Source organism: Diadema antillarum, unplaced genomic scaffold (assembly GCF_040938485.1).
Source record: "Diadema antillarum isolate AM-2024a unplaced genomic scaffold, OU_Dant_1.0 scf00000146, whole genome shotgun sequence".
Lineage (NCBI taxonomy): Eukaryota > Metazoa > Echinodermata > Echinoidea > Diadematoida > Diadematidae > Diadema > Diadema antillarum.
This window is the reverse complement of record NW_027271035.1, coordinates 2673561-2693285: the sequence shown is the minus strand read 5'-3', so window position 1 is coordinate 2693285 and position 19725 is coordinate 2673561. Positions and strand designations below refer to the sequence as shown.

Sequence of the window (19725 nt, the reverse complement as noted above, 5' to 3'; positions counted from 1 at the left end):
TTATCTTGACATTGAGTAAGTTCATAGCATTGAGGAGCTCATTGAAAGACTTTGTAGACAGAAATCACCTTGAAATTAGTGATGATGTTGTTACAATTATTTTCCCAAATTATTCTGGCTTTTAGAAAAATCAAAACTGTGCTCTATCCTCAAAGCGTGGATGATCTTGAACTGCCAATAATTAGTTTTTGCTCATTCTCTTCCGTAATGACGGACAAGTTTTAAAAGTGCTGTTAACATTCACCAAACCTATGTTTACTGAGAACTATGAATGCTCACTGTTTAATCTTGCCCAGCTGAAGGTCTTCCACATGCATAAAACCGAGCAGTCACTGCCCGTTAGTTCCTGGAGCATAGACTACTGGTGTTATGTTTCGCGGAATTGCTGATTGAAAGTTCCTAGTTCCGTGTGTAAGCATTGTGGTGTTCGTGTCGGATACAGTTCATATTTCAGGATGTTTCTGGAGTAAGCCCTAGTGCCCTCTGAGTAGAGAAATCATACAGAAACCACTAGCACCGCAGTTTCACTATCCGATCAATTCTCTTGAATTTGTCTCTGAACTGTGAGTGGAGATGGGGGTGGGGGGGGGGGGGAGTATGGGCTTCCTGTTGCCACACAGAATCCTATGCTCACACTGTGGGAGATGTCCCAGCCAATCTTTAGCTCTTGGTGTCTCATTAATGGTGCGCAGATGTGGTTGTCGTGGTTGCTGAGACTACTGGTTTTTGTCTTTTGTGCTGTTATGCATTCTATCAATTGAACTTATTCGATACAGCCGTGGATTGCATGTCCTTCCTTTGAATGTGAAACCATGTCAGGTTTGGGGTATTGATTTCCAAATGGAGGGAATTGTGGTGGTCACGAAATTGAGGCCTCCTGTCATATACTTTAGGAATATGAAATGGCTGTGTATTTTTTTTTTTTATTTTTTTTTTTTTTTTGTAGTGATAGAGATCATTTTGCACTTCCTTATATTAGCTACTGCACAGATCCCCTATGTGTGGTGTTTCAGTTTGTAGGTACTATATGCTCTTTTTTTTCTCTCTCTCTCTTTCTCACAGCAGTTTTTCCTTCCTCATGTATCAATGACCTGCTGATCAAGAACATATTTAAAAAAATAATGTTTACAAGATATACCCAGAAAAGAAAGTGTTCAACTTAGAATCAGTACTTACATGGATTTGAAAGGATGCCTTGTACTGAACAAATTGATATGACTCATAAGAAACACACAAAGTATAAATCATGCCAGTAGTCCACACTGATTAAGACAAAAGGAGTGCAAAACAAATTCATCCTGACAGAAGTAAGATCATTATTTTGTGGTTTGGCTTTGAATAAATGTAAAGATTAAAGGGAGTACAGACACCCATTAGTCTGAACGTAGGCTTGTAGTGACAATGTGGTTTTACAACATTGTTCTAATCATCATCCCATCCTACCACATCATGTTTATAAAGCTCTAATGGCAGAGCATGTTTCATCGCAGTGGTTGGAACATCGAAATGCCTGACAGGTACACCCATCACAGTGCCTGCAGGTACGCCAGCCACAGGCACGCACCGCAACGCCCCTGTGCCCATGTAGCTCTCGCCCCCTCGCCATTGTGTTTTGTTTACGTTCCGCTGTGACGAAAATATGCACCCAGTCATGGACGTGGCTGAATAGCAAACACTAGCATTATGTCCCAGGAGCGTGCCCACAGTGTTGATAATATCAGGGGATGGCGACGTCACGCAGCATAAGTTTTGGTGATGGGTAGTGTTCCTTTTTTGAGGCATTGCACACTTAAGCCTGGTATGATGCCTGCCCGTAGATGTGATATAGGATTTTAAATTTAGGACGGGATATAAATATGGCAGTTGTACCTGTGGTGAACCCATGTGAAACTGAGTCATTAAACCTCAAGGGAACATCTAGAGCCTTTGTTGTGCAACATTCTGTACGATGTGCTTGACATGACATCTGCCATGCTACCTGCCCGAAGATGTGACATGCAATGTATGATGTATTCCATGTCAACTTGGCAGAACGTGTGGCAAACCCATGAGACACTGAGTCATTAAATCTCAAAGGAACACCTAGAGCCTCTGTTGCGCATATTTGCAACTGTACAACACGCTTACGTGACATCTTCCATGCATGCAAATCAGTACCATCTCCGCATACTGGCCAAATTCATGGACTCATTTCTGCAAAAGTTTGGTTGCAGAGTCAAGATGTCCCTACCCTAGCGTGCCAGCTCTCTGTCACTGATACTTTTTCACAGATCTCACTCTCATCTCCTAACGGAAAGCCGTGCCGTATTGATATCACCTCCTCTTCAGATTCTGTGTCCATGTTTTATCTTTTAACACTCCTTAATGAAGTTACCCAGGTCAGGGGATGTCCTAAAGGTACTTCATCATGCTACTTGATATCTGCCAATATCAGGAACTGTGGATTTAGTTTAGATCTCATTTAGCACTTGAATTGAAAGACTCTCAAAACATGTTTGTTGCTGTGTTCCCCAGGCATGGATGAATCAACAGAAAGATTAGAGAGAAATTAATAGCATTGACAGATTGGTAGTCAAACCTTTGGAAGGCTTAGTGGCATCTTTCAGTTTATCTTCACATCAGGCTTTGAGTTTGTATGGGTTTTTTTTTGTGTGTGTGTGTGTGCTTTCCATCCATGTTTTCCTTTCTCAAACTCATCTTTGTTTTTCAGTTGTGTACTTGCTATAGTTTTCTCACTTTTAACATGTGTAGCTGTATATTAGTGTGTGATTACAGTTGCTGTTGCAGTGGCTGTTCTTCTGAAGAACTTGGTGGGCTTCAAATTATTACCTAGACCAACAACAATTGCAACAACAGCAACAACAACAACATCAACAACAACAACAACAATCATAACAATGCTGATAGTGCATAGTCACAATATTGCTGGCAACATACAGGTAATTTGAGTCTTGAGTCATGCTTGGTTGTCATCCAGATTTTGATATTTAAGGATTGGTTAGTCAAGATAACTCCGATTGCAAGATTGCATCTGTTATTTGTAGTAGTGCGCTTGAAATATAGTCACTTTAGTGTAACAAAATGTGACAGGAGCAAACTCTAGCCAAATTATGTGTGCTCTAATAAGAGCCTCATATTCATTGACTTCTTTTGTACCTCCCACCCTGACCAGTATTCAAAAACAGAGATATATTTTCCTCAAGAAATCTTATAAATAGCACATCTCACTTCTAGATTTTGCCTCTTTTGTCTCAGCTAGATTTTGCCTCTTTTGTCTCAGCAAGATTTGTATCAAATAATCCATCGGGGGAGTCATATCCTGTTTGTGTAGGGAGTTCAACATAAGTGTGGATCTGTGTTGCAGGGGGAAAAAAGCAAAGCTTGTTCAAGAATATTCCTAGAATTTGATTGCAGTGTGCTTACGTTTACTGAGCTAATGATGCTGTTTACAGTTTACACCTGCACATTGATACTTGATATTATTGTGACTAATATGTCATCTGTGATGCATGTAGTTGCACACAAGCTTATGGAGATTTCCCTTTACCTCATATTTCAATTTTTGTAGAGGTTGGGTAAGGGGCTTGGATGAGCTGGTAAGCTTACCTGTAGTGTATTGGTGCTAGCCATTCAAATTCTCCTGCCTTTGAAAACTGTGCCCCCCCCCCCCCCCCCCCTTTGGCAGAGAAATTGTAAGTCCATGTATCTCTGTCCTTGTCAGCATTGGTAGATGGCAACATTGATATATTTTGAGAAGAAATATGGCCCCTGGCACAGTTTGTACCTTTTAGGCCCCCAAACACTACCATACATTCTGTTCCCCCCCCCCCCCCCCCCCCCCCCCCACCCCTTCTTTCATAATTTTAGCACAGGTTAAATTTGGAGGATTGGAAAGTAAAGATCACATGAACAAACCTTTCCAACTGCTTGCAAGTTTCCTTCTGGGTGATGGTTTATTTTTTGTTAGTTCCTCCTAACCCCCCCCCCCCCCCCCCTCCCATAAAAAAAAAAAAAAAAAAAAAAAATCTGATCAGTTTGCCCATAAAGTGTGATGGCATGTTTATAGTAAGGAGGTATTGGGCAGCTGTGAAGTCTTCCCCAGCTCAGTAGATGTCCAATCCCTATGGCCAGGCAGTTAGTACTGTAGAAACAAAAGGGTTTTTGCTGAGGTTATGTTCTTTCTTTTGTTGCTTGTTCGATTTGTTGTTCTTGTTTTTTTGTTTTTTTTCTCTTGGCAAACACAATTGTGGCAGTAAAAAAGTTAAATACATCGTGCATAGATTTGAAGAATGTACACCGTCCATACATACATTCATGAATGTATACATACATGGCAACTTTCAAAATTTTCTCTCTTTTCTTAGCGTAGTCAGGAACATGCTTTGTTCTATGGCCAGTCTGAATGTTCTCACACAACAAACATGTTTGGAGGAAGGGTGGCGACTATGAGAGAGAAGCGTGCCCCGTGCAGCCACCTGGAAATATTGTCCGAAGCTCGCATTGGCAAATTATTATTTAATTGTAATGACCTTTACACCCCTGGTTGCCATGCCAACCCGTGCGTCACCTTTCATCGTCTGGCTAAGGAGTGCCTGGAAATGCGATTGGGTCACTCTAGTCAGAAAAGTTGCCAGTCATGACAGGGTGTAAAGGCGCACCTGTTTAGTGGAAATCAGTCCCAGGGGGTTATGTCCCCAGCCCCTAACTAACCCCTCCCCCACCCCCCAAGCAGAAAGATGAATACTGCAGGCAAGGGACCATGTCTTACTGATTTTGGCAGCTTGACAAGCTGGCTCTGATCAAATTTACGAGCTGCCGGGATGCATTCGTAATGAGTCTTTCCTATTTTGAGGATGAGGTTTTATTCGCAAGCGGCCACTAATTCTTTTTCGCGCAGCTCATGATATTAGCATGTTGCAGTTGTTAGATGGAAATGCCAAACCTTGTCTTGCTCTGATCTGTGACTAGCATTACTTCATCACTTTATTTTCCCTGTGAAAAGTGCATTTATTCCCAGCTTGGTATGAGTGAGGCCAAGTGTAAAAGTTTTAACACATAGGATGACGTTCAGTGGCTAAAAATATGTGGATCAATTACTTATTTCCACAGCAATTTGAATGCAACCAGTGCTGTGTTTGGCATTTAAGGCATATTGTGGCATTTGACCAATCTCAGTCTTATGCGTTATATTCAGATATTCATATCACTGTCTGTGTCGTAGGGTTTTATAATAACAGAATTTGTGAGACATTTGAAAAACATGCAAAGATGAAAGGAAATGGGAATTCTTTGCTCCTGCAGCCATGTTCAATGTCGGCGCAATCCTTCAGTCTAAGCACTTTTAACATTAGTCAGTATGTCTCTACATAAAGTACTCTCTTCCTCTCTCTTATTAGACTGTGCACTACCTTTGTGTGGGACATCCTTTGTTGTAGACGAATAGAAACAGAGCCATTACACGATGTAGGTTGTTAATCAAAGACGTACAGGAGTGGTTTTGCTGCTATTGACTGGTGATTAATCATGTTCACTTTCAGAATAAAGCTTTGCATCGTAGTATCAATTGATGCTAAATGCGTATTCTTGAGTAGTGAATGACATGAACAACGAAACTCTGACCAAGCCTATAATGTTTAATTTTCATGTGTATTTTCATCATCAGTGTGATTGTTACCGTATTACAACGATGTTGACGATGATGACGATGATGACGATGATGACGATGATGACGATGATGATGATGATGATGATGATGAGAGTTAATATTATCAAGACTTCAATCCACTTTAAAATAATTTTCCATCAAGGCATTGCCTTGGAATATAGTTCTATGAATAAAAACAAGCATAAGGATAACACAAGAGCAGTCACCCATAGGCATTTATCGGTATATTGCCCAATCCTTCTTGCCCTCCGCACCCCTCTCCAGTGGTCTCCTCAACTAGCCTAGTTCAGGGGTTAAGAAAGTATACCTTTAAGTTTGAATGATAACCACATTGCCAGGTCTCTTCACAAGCTAGTGACTCACGCGGCTGGGCATTGTTAGCTTGCCCTGTCCCAGATCATAACAGAATCATTGTTCGAGATTCTGCTGGCATCGATGTATATGTGTGTGATCCCCCTAGTAGATTTAAAAGGAGACAGAAAAAAAAAATACAGAGAAAAAGCAGTAAGAGAGTGGCACACAGGATATGTAATAAAACCAGACCAGACTTGTGTGCCAAGGAGTGTGATGTTGCACCCTGCATGTGTATGACTTTGACATCTGTAGGTGATAAGGGGTTTTGTCTTTTCACCATCTAGGTACAAAAGATGATGAGATTAAAATGATAATGATGTGGCCTAAGATTATTTTTTATGCTTACAAAATTCAAGCATATATGTTTGTTGACTGTTGTCTTTTAAATGTTTGACTTTATGTTAGAGAAGACCTTTATAAATGTTTCTCCATTTCTTGTAAAGGTATTGGCCCTATTAGATTTAATCATTCTTTTCTTTTTTTTTCATCATTGTGTATTTGGGTGTATTACTCAGGGTGCTTTTTTAGTCATATTAGCATCCACTGTGAAGAAGCGGGGGGGGGGGGGGGGGATTTTTGGAACCTTTGAGGGTGTACAATTTTACAAATCCATCTATACCACTAGATTCAGTGTGCAAGGTTTACAACTTCATAAACTCACCCATGGATGAATATTTATTGTCATTATGTGCCCAATTGCATCTAAATATCAGTCTAGATTGTGTTATAGTATGTCATATTGAGTTCTTGGGGGCATTTCATGAAGCATTTTGTGCGACAAATTTTTCGAACAAATTTGTTCTCAACTAATCAGATGCAAGAATTTCAGTAGCTTGGTAACAGTTTGTCAGAAAAAAAGAATGTCTGACAAAATGCTTCATGAAATGCCTCCCTGATTCATCAAATAATTATATAAAAAGAAGTAACTTAAGATACAAATCCACCATAGTGACATCAAACAGCAAGAGAGGTCAAGCTTATCTCTTGACAATGTAAGAAATTATTAACAGCTGGAATTCCATACATCATTCACAAAACTAGAACCCAACGTGGGTAGTTGCATGAGATGTAAGGTTTATAGTGTATAATATCATTCAGTACCTTTCCCTCTCCACCTGACTATGCCCAACTCTTGACTCATTTACTCGCTACCCTTATCAGATCAGTCCCAGATGAGCATGTTTCATGAGACAGACAAACAAGGGTACTTAGAGTGGAAGACTTTATCACTCTCTCGATGCTGCCTTTCCACATGACTCACCTTAAGACCATGGTTCAGGGATGGTGCAGCCTCGTAAAAAAGTAATGCGCTGAATGTTCAGATGGCATCAGGTATATTATAAACATCATGAGCTGCGGCAAGCCCTTGATACGATAGAGATAGAAATATAGTGAGAGATGGAGATGTGAGAGATGGGGTTGAAATAGACAAAGGTACATATACAGTGAGAGATGGAGATGTGAGAGATAGGGTAGACATAGATAGGCAAAGGTAGATATACAGTGAGAGCTGGAGATGTGAGAGATAGGTTAGAGATAGGACAGAGGTAGATATATAGTGAGAGATGGAGATGTGAGAGATTATCTCTCACATCTCCATCTCTTAGATAGGGTAGAGATAGACAGAGGTAGATATAGTGAGAGATGGAAACGTGAGAGATAGATATGTGTAGATAGAAAAGAGAGAGAAGAGAAACAAAGGGAATGCTATCCTTAACTGATGCTGATGAGCAGGAATCACTCCCTGAGGATTTGATGTGGTAATTCATTTAATCTTGTAACTTTTCAAACATTGTCAGATGTCTCCCCTCCCCCCTTGCCCATTGCATGACATTGCCAAACAGCATTATTGTCTGTTACCATGCAAGTAGAAAGCAGATAGTCATGTCTCATTGGAAGTGCAAGTATGGTATTCCTTGTAGAAGATAATTGCATATGGTAGGCAATATTTTGTCAAATTGTTGACTCTATGAGTATCAGTCAACTGCAGCAAAATATGTGGTGTGTACAACAATAGTTTTGTGTCAGTGATTGTAGGCACCATACACTGACTGTTTTTTGCTTTATAAATTCATTCACTTTTAATTATAATTTCAAATTATAATTTCATTTTATTTTCATATCAGTCAATCAAGAATGCATTGAAATAAGCAAAATAGAATGAAATATAGTATAATGGAAAGAACAAAAAATAAGTGCATGTTTTTCAGACTTTTTTGACATTGTTATTAATCTGCTTGAAATTTCATTGCTTCAGTTTTGTCAGGGTTGAATCAGAGCTAGAGGCTGCTCAAATGAGAGACTTCTAGGCGATGTTCTAGTTCTCCAGACCAGACTCTCATTCACATGGCCATCAGCTGATGTGTGATTTATACAAATGCAGATCTACCCCTTGTAATACCACAGGTGCAAGTGTCCTTTGCTGAAAATAGATCTGTCAGCTCGTAACTTTTCTATTTTTTACACATTCTATGTAGTTTCAAGCACCTATCGGTCTGAAAATGAAGCATTGCTTGTGAGGGTAGTAGTTCTTTTTATTATTTGTTCGAGATGTTTTGGCCGCCAACTTTCCACCTTTTCCTGTGCGTCAGAGGAGAGCTGTAACTGCTGTAATGGGTTCTGTCTGTCTGTGACAGCAGTTAAATGTCAGCAGGATGTGTAGCCTGGCCTGAATCAGAGAGCGTCCCTGCACGCGCGTCTGTGTTATTGCCAGAACTCGTCAATGGCTGAGTGAGTGAGTGCATTAGGGTGTGAGTGAGGCTAGCTTATCCCCCCTGGGTGTGGCAGTTAAGACACATCAAAGTAGTGGAAGTGAATAAGAGATGAGCCCTCTTGCCCCCCCCCCCCCCCCCCCTTTCATCTCTCGGTCATCTTTGAAGGGACGGACAAGTTGTGTGAACTCTTATTTGGAGTGTGCCCTGTATTTCTTTTTACTGCTGCGTAGTGCCTGGAGAAGTTATTACAAGAAATATGATTGGAAAATCACAGGCACAGATTATCATCAGTTTGAATTATTATGTTTCTATAAGTAGAGACTCCTCCCATATTCTCATTCAAATGTGAATTTCACAGAGACAAAGCAAAACCCATCCTTTTCTATTAATTTCTTTTGACTGGAAGTGAGATTGGTTTTGCCTTCATTTTGCAGTGATGGCAAATATACTGTGAAACGAGGAATGTTAGCATGCATTTTAATGTCGCGAATTTCGTGAGAACCAAGATTCGCACAATTAAAATGCACGCAAAAGTTCTTGTGTACACTATATGCATTGAATGTTAGAGGCAATGTGCAAAAATTTCATTCAGCGAAAAAGGCCGTCGACTCCAATTCTCGATAATGTCATGTCGCAAAGATATTGTTTTACAGTACTACTTTGATGTTAGGCATGCTAGTAAGTCTGCGCATTTTTGCTGTGGTACTTTCTTCAAGAGACATAAATGTTCTGTTAGAGAGGGCCTTCGCATTCACAAAGGACAGTATTTCATGTATTGTTTTCAAAGTGCAGTTGAGTTTGCCAGTGTGAATGCATTGCATTTTTCTCATCTGTTAACCCTATTTGATTAGATTTCACTGCATTTTGTGTGGAACAGTAACCCAATCCCCGTAATTAAGTACTGAGTGAAACTCTAGGTGGAATTCTTGATAGAATCAGTTGTGTTCTGTGAAAAGTGCAGGTGCGGATAATGGGGGACTTGATTTACCATAATTTAGCATGTCATTTTTATGGACTAAATGCCCCTGACACGCTAATCTAATGATTTATGTTCATTTAATTTTTGGTAACTTTTAAAACCACAGGATTCTAGAAAGCCCTTGATGCTAATTGGCTGGCTTAGGAGAGTCTGCATGAGTCACAGATTTTTCTGTATCTTCTATTGAAAATAAGTTTTAATGAATAGGATATTAGCCATAAAGTTCCCCTGGACATGAATAGGGCATGTGTTTAGTGTTTGTGTGTGTGTGTGTGTGGAAGGGGGGGGGGGGGGGGTGCATGCGTGTGTGTGTGTGTGTGTATGTGTGTGTGTGTGTGTGTATGTGTGTTTAGTCTGTTTCAGTGTATGCTTGTGATTTTGTCTATGTGTATGCACGTGTGTGGTCATGATTGTGGTTGCCTTTGTGAGTCAGTAGTTGTAGTAATAGATTTATTAAGGGGAAAGAAAAGACATTGTTTCCTTGCCTGTGAATTCATAAGATGTTTATTCTTGTTTGATGACTCATGCTAAGCACTAAGACAGTATAAGATATTTTTTTTCTACATTTTTCTTCTGTTGTACAAGTGTGTCCAAGTAAGGAGTTGTCCTTGAAATGGAGTAAAGCAGCTAAAGTCCTATTCTCCCCAATCCTCTTCTTACTGTTTCACAGAGTGATCGAGCAGCTGAACGCAGCCCTGAGAGCCAAGGACCAAATCATCGGGGACCTGAATGATGAGAAGGTGCTGACAGCCAGGAAGACGGTCCAACCCCTTCAGGAGCAGGTCAACGAACTCAAGAAGGAACTCCAGCAGAAATACAGGGAACTAGATGTGAGTTGCCTCCTCAGGTCTGCAGTGCCATGCCATTGGTCAAAGGATGCAAGTGGCTACTTGGCTACTTACTCCCCACTTTTATCCCTAATAATGTATTGAATACTGCAAAATATTCTTATTTTGTGACAGTGCTTGTTTCCTTTCCCTTAACCTTTTATGTGCCAGAGATTTTGGAGTGTATACAATGTTATGGGGTTTTTTAGTGCCAATTTGCACCCAAAGCATACACGGGATTAACAGCCAGAGTGGCTGCAAACTATATGTATCTGAAGATTTGAAATTCTCCTTGCATTTTGAATGATATCTAGAGATTTTCTGTTATGGGCAAGCAATATTTATGATGTCATTTGCTTCATTTTTGGCATTAGGAAAATGCAATAGACCATAATGTGTGTCCCTTATGAAGGACTTAGTTGTCTGACTATGGTATATGATGCTACATGGTGGCCTTGGGGGTACTGCACACAGACCACGTAATAGAGCTTTGCAGTCTGTAGGTTCATCTTCACATGTATTGCCAGTATTGCCTCCCCGAGAGAAATGGGGTACTGTAAAAGTGGAAATTTTTGTGGTGTTGAAATTTTCGCGCATTTCGCGCAATCAGAAACTAGCGCGAAAATTAAAGCAGGCGAATATTTCTGCTTGCCATATGTTCCAGTGGTTGATGTCTTGATACTGTGGAATTAAAAACACGCGAAACTCTTCTTGTCCGGCCGAGCGCAAAAAATTAGTCGCGCAAAGATATCCACTTTTACAGTATAACATCAGACATGGAACCATGCAAAAAGTTCTATGATGTGGATACTACGGAGACCATTTATTGGCAGTGAATATTCATGTCTTCGTAAACACAGCTTTTACATTCTTGTATACCATGACAGCTGCAACTATTGTATAGGGGTGCATTTGTCTTATGTCATACCGTCTGTTTCCCTTTCTGTTGTTAGAAGATGAGAGCTGTCACTGAGAATGTTTTGTGTTTCGTTTGCAGGATATTCAGCAGGACGCCAACAAGGACAAGGACAAGGATAAGGAGAGAATACGCAAACAGTATGAGGTACGCTGCCCTCACCCTCCCACCCATCCAACTAGCAGGGACTGCAGTGTGTCAAAAGTGTCATGCGTTCCTATACAAGGAGATATTTTTGAGAAGTCATCATTACATGTCTGTGTTATGGCACAGCTGCAAGCAGCTGTTATGAGAACTTCAGTCATTCGCTGACCTGTGCATATCATGAGCTAGAGTGTGTACTGCCAGCAAGGGACAGAGTGCTCTGGCATTTTTTTTTTCAAAATACCCTTTCTGTAATCTTTGAAGGTTTCCGTGGCAGTAGAACGTTGGGTGGTAGAAGGCTTAACAGTGCACCGCGTATTCTTTCTAGTGTATGTGTTTGGCCCTAAAAAGGGCCTACGCAGTCCCGACGTTTCGGCGAGCATGTTCTCTAGGGAATGAGTAATTGGAGGGAAAATCCAGCAATCTTTGGTGAACAAAGCATGCTTAGACTTTGAATACAGCACAGATCCGGTCTATTGGAAACATCGTGGACATGAAATCAAAATTCTATCACCCCCTTTAGTGCACACTTAATTGATTCTTATATCAAATTATGTGTCACTGCTTTATGATGTGTTGCTGAATTTCTCTGTGGCCATGTGGAATTACAATAAGAATATGCTGTGTTTTACCAAATTATGACTACCACAGTCAGCAAACATGAACACATTCAAATCATATACACAGCATTTAATAGTAGAATATTGCAGATCTTATTCTTATCTCATATGGCTGTGTTGATAGGAAGTAGTCATGAAAATAGTGTAGAATGAGCAAAACAATAGTAGAACTGTAGTATTTTGTGAATTAAAAAAAAAGCCTTGACTGTAGTTGAAACTCTGCTTTAAACACTCTTCCTGACAGGATGTGTATCTGGAACAAGAGAAGAGAGTTCGCGACCTTGAGGAAGCCACAGAACAACTCCAAGATGAGGTCAGAGATAAAACCAAAGCTATCAAGGTAAGCTCGTCTGGGATTCCCTCCAAACATTGTACAATGTACAATCCGACCTCTCCTATCCGGACATGTCGGGACCGGCGCTTATCGGCATAAGGGATTTCATTTGGCCGGATATGGGAGACTCTGTGTTTAATGCACGCAGGTGCCTACCCAATGCTTGTTATATACATGTACGTGTATCAATTTTGCATGAACATGTCATGTCCTCGTCAGCCGGTCTGCATTCTGAAGTATCTGATAATTTGCTCAATAAACAATCGTCTGTACCGTGCCCTGATTTAATGAATAGTTTTCGGTCCATGTTCTTGCGATGATTTGGGGGTAGTGAATGTCTGAATGCATCATATTTAGATGAAAAATTAGATGTGAATGTATGTTAATTGTGTTGGGAATGATGTGTAAATCATGTGAGTTTGTGTAGGAATTTTGTTTGAGTTGGAAATCCCCCTTTTCCCTGTAATTATTAGATTGAAAAAAAAGAAGAAAAGAAAAAAAATCATGCCAAGATCGCATCCGGATAAAGAGAGGCCAGATAGGAGAGGTTGGACTGCACCTGCATTTTACTTGGCTTGGTGGTAGGAAAATGAACACTCACATGTATCTATCAAAGGCAAAGAACTGTTATTTGATGCATGATGTGTCTTACATAACTTTGAATTCATTTGTTTTTATCACAAGCCTTTGAGTATTTTCTTGACCATCATGCAAAGACTATAGACACAAAAGTCAAAAGTACAATTGTTGAGTTTAGCCATATTCAAAGTCAGCATGCAAACTGCAGTAATGTGGTAGGGAAAGGGAAAGAAGGACATAAGTAATGCTTCTATAGAATTTATTTTAAAGTATTGTACCAATTCCTTCCAGTATGCAACTCAAGTGTTGTGAATCACATTGAACACAGTATGTTTGGAAAGTGAAAATGACATGGGCAGCCACTTTCCCATGAGCAATGAACATGTGATAGAGGTATACCAGGTACCCACAGGGGAACTCTTTCTCTCTGTTTTCTTTTCTTTCTGTTCCATTTTCCTTTGTCTCCTTTTGCTTTGCTTTGCTCTGCTTTGTTAGTTTGTTTTGTTTTGTTTGTGGGGCTTTGATGGAAGAAATTATTTTTGTACGTAACTTTGGTTTTTGTACGTGGGGATAACTTTCATCTGTAGTGATGGGCAGTTTGTTTTGGCTTTCTGTAGTAATGCTCTCTTTCCTGCTGGTCCTGCTGGTAATATGCAGGATAGGAATATGGTAATGTTGTGTCAAGTGCCATGCTTAATAGAGGGCATAGTTACAAGTGTTGCTGCTCAGACAGTAATAAGTTACATGTACCTGTTTACAGTTTAGAGGGTCAAAAGCTATGCTGATTTTTAAAGTGTTTCAAACCGGTGGTAAAAATCATTGGTACATAACAAACCTTTGCAATTTCAGCATACAGCAGAACATGGGATGTGCTACAACAAATGTATGCAATATGAATAGATTGGAGTGTTGCCATCTTTCTGTTTAAAAGTATTTTGTGTGTATGATAGATGTATGCATATACCATTAAACTTAATAAACAGGTGGTATAATTGGCATGCTCTGGCTTAGTGCTACAATTCTCACTACCAGCACTAACCGTGGTACTTACGTGTTGAAAAGGCACACAGTTTTGCTGTAGATTGCTACTGAAAAAGTAGTAAGAAAGTCGTAGTTTTGCCGTGGTTCTTTGTGTTCGTGCCTTAGTGTTGAATGCGTCGTTGTTAAGAAGTGAAAGAGGCGTAGATAAATTGTTAAGTGGTTGTAGATCAGGGGTGGATTAGTGAGGATTTAGTCGTACGAAAGTCGTAGTTTTGCCACATCACAAAAGACGACTTCCGCATCTCCGCTCTCGCGACCGAGAACGCCGTCTTTTGTTATGCAGCGTGAAAATCGGACAATAGACCACTAGCTATTCACGGCGATAATCCGTCTTTTGATACCACTTCTATTTTCCTCAAGGGCAGTTCCCTCAAAACTACGACTTTTCTACGAACAGCCAACTACTATTTCATGACTTAATTATCGGCTTAAATGATTCTCTGGACTACTAGTATTGTTCTAGCCATCAATGCATCGGCAGGTAAAATCCATTCACGCACACAATGTGGCTTCGTTATTGCGGCTAGCTAGTACAGGGGAATTAAATAGCTCTCAGCTTTTTACTAATCGTGGCCGCGCCTCAAACGAGTACGAAATGGGGCCAAGTTCGAGCAAATCTGACGGAGAAGAATAGATTTCTTTTTGCGGTCGTATACCTACAGTTCGAGCTCATCTGGTCAGCTAAACGAGCTGGTACAACTGTTAATTGTATTAGTATACCGCAACCGTTTGTACAGTCGATCGAAGTACAGACTGCATACATTCATAGCGCTGATGCACCTGATAAATTACATGTACCGTAATCGATGGTCCGTCGTATACACACGGTGCGCACGTGTGACCAAGGAGGTACTAGGCAAGCTTGCCTAGTACCTCCTTGGTGTGACAGCCCATTTTTCCTCTTCGTGTGTCAAGGCAACAACGCACGTTGTGCATCCATAAACGGGGGTACTAGTAGTCACGTGAGAATTCAGCGTTGGTCGAATCTCACCCAGGGAAACATCAGACGGGCAAAACTTCGAGATCTTATAAAGATCGCGATGTTAAACTTCTCGATCTTTTGCCAGTCTGACCGTGCCTATTTTGTATACACTGCATTCCAGTTATAAATAATCGAAGTCCTAGGGATCGGCAATTTCATAAAAAAAGTATAACGACATTTCGTCTTATCGAACGAATACAGTTCTGAGTATGTTATGAAGGAAAAAAAAAGACGGCAACGATACGTATGATGCGTAATTCAATGCTTAGTAATATTTGGTCATATCAAATACGCTGCACTGGATGAAAAGGCAATTTGAAACAAATTTCAAACAGAGTATAGTTCGTACTTTCATGCTTAGTTTGAAAAAAAAAATATAAAAAGGTGAAGTGATGGTTAGGAATGTGTTTATAGGCCTGATTCGTTATTCCAAAGTTCGTCGATAACGAACGTTTACGACTGTTCATTATTCCCGACTTATTTAGGAGGACCGTTCCGAAGATTCGATATTCCCAGGATTCGTAATTCAAAAGCTTGGTTAATCCGAAAATGAAATGAGGTTCTGCAAGGCGTAACTTTGCGAAACGAAGACAATGATTTAGATTTGTAATTCCAAAATTGTGTCTGTGTACTCCCTTCTTTTTTTTTCACGTTTGGATTCACGAATCTTAATTCATATTCCTATCGGCGAATCTTTGGAATAACGAAGATTCTTATAATTTTCGGATTAAAAAACCTGATTTCATTTTCGCAGTGATGAACCGTATACGAACGACGAACCTTTGGACAAACGCCATAAGATAATGTTCGTGATAACGATCCCTAATATTCACTTTCGATTAATACAATGCAAGTTATCCACGGGGAAAAGTGAACGAATATAGATAACAAGCGTTCGCTCATGCAGTCTCCGTGAATTTCTTCTTGTACAATGTAGGAAAGCGAGGAGTGGCATCTCATTGGAACGGAGCATGTTTCTTTTGTTCTTTGCCAATGACGCTCGGAAATGACTTTGTTTCAACAAGAATTTTGCTGTAACCGTGTTCTTACAAAAGTGTTCGTAATAATTTCACACAATTGTTTTTAATGTCGACAAATTTGGCAACTTTAATTATGAATTACTTAGTTATCGCAAAATATCGTTATATAACCCTCTCCGTTGCAACAGGAGTGAACGTCACACGCTTAAACATGAGCTCTTCAGAGAATTGTAATTCATGCACACCATAAAATTTTTACACACACTACATTAATTATAGATTCAATCGAAATGTAAAAGCAGCCACCGATTGTCCCGCGGTTATTTCCACGTTTTCTTATACAATCCACGATTAGCAGAATGATTCCCCTCAGACATCTTTGACACTTACTTTCTCCCTTTTTTTTTCTCGAGATCTTATATGCGACTTCTATACCTGATGCGGTTATCCCCTTATCAGTGGCTAATGTCAACTACGCGAGTAAACTGATTAATATACATCATTTTTTCTTCAGCTTTTTTTTAAAAAACAGCTCCATGACTATAATGGACGAGTTTGGAATATGTCGACTATTTTAAGAGACACGCGTGCAAGATATGATTTCTACCAGTCGTATAGCGCGAGGGGCAAACAGTCTACGATTTTAATCATCAGTTCGAAAATGTGTATCTTGTCGGGCACAATCTATAAGGGTCCAGTGGAAAATGAATGAATGCGTTTTTAATTCATGTTTGCCTGCATACATTGTCATTTCATCTCTATATCCCCTTCAAGTTTAGTTCCAACTGGATTTCGAGAACATTTTGCTGTCTCCTGTGTCATGAAGTCAGTTTTCAGAATATTATTCATCAAAGTATAATGTCAAATATTTTCATAAACAATTAATGTCGTCGATGAATCGATCATAGTCGGAAAAGCTTACATAAATTACTATCATAAAGGAGGGGTTCGTTATAATGGATTTTTTTTTTCAAATTTTATAGGAAAACACTATCATCTCTGTGAGAAAATTTTGGAGCTGTGTGTCCTCTTTGGTCTGTGCAGCTGGGGGTGTAGACGGAGTAACAACTCTTCGTAATTCGGACAAATACAATGCATATTCAATGCATTTTTATACCATATAAGATGTCCAACATTCATAGGCTACGTTCATGAAGTCATGCCCGACACCACTCTGTGAGACGAAAAACGCGCTTCGAATTTCATTGAATTACAAGCTATATTTTACCGGAAAATCTTAAATGAAATGCTCGATTTGGAATTCATAAACGTGTATTTCTAGTTTCTTCGAAATGCCATTAAAACTAGATATTTTTAGACATTTATATTTATCCATGATGCAAACTTTTTGCTTACATGTAATTTTTGTTTATCATATCTGTAATGTTGTGATTTTTCAAACAAAGTGCTCCGCCGAAGTATGTTCTAGCGTGTTTTTTTTTAACTCTTTGGCGTCAAAATCGACAGTTTTACACTGCATTTTGATTCTCTACTCCAATTCAAGACCTGCTTACCGCATGATGCACTCTCTCTTGTCAAAGCACATGGCTACACGAAGTGTTGAACGCGTAACGTTCTACGGTGTCGCGCATGACTTCAAAGGAGAGTTGTTTCTTCTTCTCGGGCCACCTTCCCTTGTCGGTGTAAGCCACACGGCTCTACCATGAAAGGAAACTGTTCTCCTTTTGTTCTCAGGGAAGATGTAGAGATGAACAAAGATTACACCTGTCGGCATGTGCATCGAAGCGTATGCACGGTGGTATATCATTCGTCGACATATTCTGCTGTTGTGAACTCATTAAACGGAGAATTGGTTAATGAGTTAATACTCACCTCATGCAGAGATGAGTGATAAAGCTCAGGGGCGGATCCAGGAATTCCGCAAAGAGGGACGCCTTTACAAAATTAGAATGTGTCGGGGGACGAACGCGCCAACTCCATTTTTCTTTTTTTAAACCAAAATAAGGGGGAGGGGACACCCGGTGTGCCTCCGCCTGGATCCGCCACTGAAGCTGCACACATTTCCTTACGGGGATTATCGAATACACTTATCCAAGCTGGGCTAGTCTCAAAAGTCTCTCACTGAGCTGCGAACGTTTGCGAACATTGTGAATTTAAACTTTCGTCTGCAGGATTCGAAAACAGTTGCAATCAAATTCTAAGATACATTGTATATGGCTTGCATTGCCGTGCATGTCGCCAAGAAATTTTGTAGACCTATATGACCAAACGTCTCTGCAGCAAGACGAAAAGAAAACACTGTTTAAGACGATGAAAATCGTTTGCGTATATACAATTTCGAATTGCAACTGTTTACGAACCTTGACTAAACCCTAAATTAGTTATACGTTTGTAAACAGTCACCGCCAAGTGAGATACAGTGTACATTGTATACTAGTAGGCCTCTATAAGCCTACTCCGTACGATGAAACATTTTTTTTTTGCCATCCCTTGCTTCAAAAAGATGAGCTGTAGGCCTACATAATACAAGCCTATGGGAATGCGCGAACAGAAATCGGCCAAACTGACCTATTGTTGAAAAATGAATGAAAATCAAATCACTCGACTTTTGTTTTACAGTGTTTTTTTTACAGTAATGATAATAATACTAATGATTAAAAAAATAATAATAATAGTGGCCTCTTACAATGCACTGAAGTCCATCAAGAATGATGCTCATGGCGCTGTTACATAACCAGCATGAACAGTATATACCGTATAATACAACCATAAAATACTCAAATACGATAACTTATCAGAACAAATTAAATACAACAAAAAACAAAATGCTTATACATAACGAAATTGATCTAAAATATTGAGAAAACTGTATGAACAAACAACGTAGTATATACGTCTTTTGGTGAGACCGGGCATTTTCCTCTAGTGCTCGTCGCCTATGTGTGATATGGAACTCCCTCCCATCTTTTCTACGTGAAATTGACTAACTGGATCACCTCAAAGCCTCTGATTTGTTTTCTTTTTTTTTAACCAGGCATTCAATTGCTAAGGAGTCTGCGCGTTTGAATGTTTCTATAAAAGATATATGGCGCCATACAAATGCTGTTGATCATCATCATCGTCATCATCATCATCATCATTGATTTCTTTCTTTATTGCGTTTAATCTTTTTCCTGTCCACTTCAAAGTAAAATCGTTATTACGAGTGTTCTGTGTTCATATTTGTATTTTTTTCCATTTTGCTGCAGTAATTTCAAGAAAGTTGTACTCATTTCTATATGCCCTATTTGTAGGTCGATAATGTTAATCGTATTTTTGAAGGTTCCACAACTACCACCCCCCTTTTTTTTCTTTCTTTTTTTTTTTGTAAAGGCCCTTATACTGGTACAGACGAGGACGAAGCGCGCAAGAATAACACCGAGGTTCGATGTGAAGTACTATTACATGTAATACATTCATTAGGCAAGCAGAGAAATAAAAAGATACAGGTGTACTGGACATTTCTTACGAGCACGAGGGGGGGGGGGGGGCGTTCAAACAGAAGAACACGCGCGCATAATTATCATTCCTTGACAAAACAGCCTGGGAAACAGCGGAGGAATGAACAGTCTTCCCAGCTAGTCTCGAGT

The 19725-nt window shown here is 39.8% G+C and overlaps 1 protein-coding gene across 1 annotated transcript in view; it reads left to right on the top strand.

The window, feature by feature from the left end:
- Positions 1-19725, top strand: part of LOC139721668 (uncharacterized) — a 118263-nt gene that overhangs the window by 54328 nt on the left and 44210 nt on the right. Inside the window, exons 8-10 of the mRNA XM_071632999.1 lie at positions 10383-10542; positions 11537-11602; positions 12464-12559. Of these exons, the coding sequence (XP_071489100.1) occupies positions 10383-10542; positions 11537-11602; positions 12464-12559 (322 nt within the window). The remainder of the gene's footprint in view (positions 1-10382; positions 10543-11536; positions 11603-12463; positions 12560-19725) is intronic.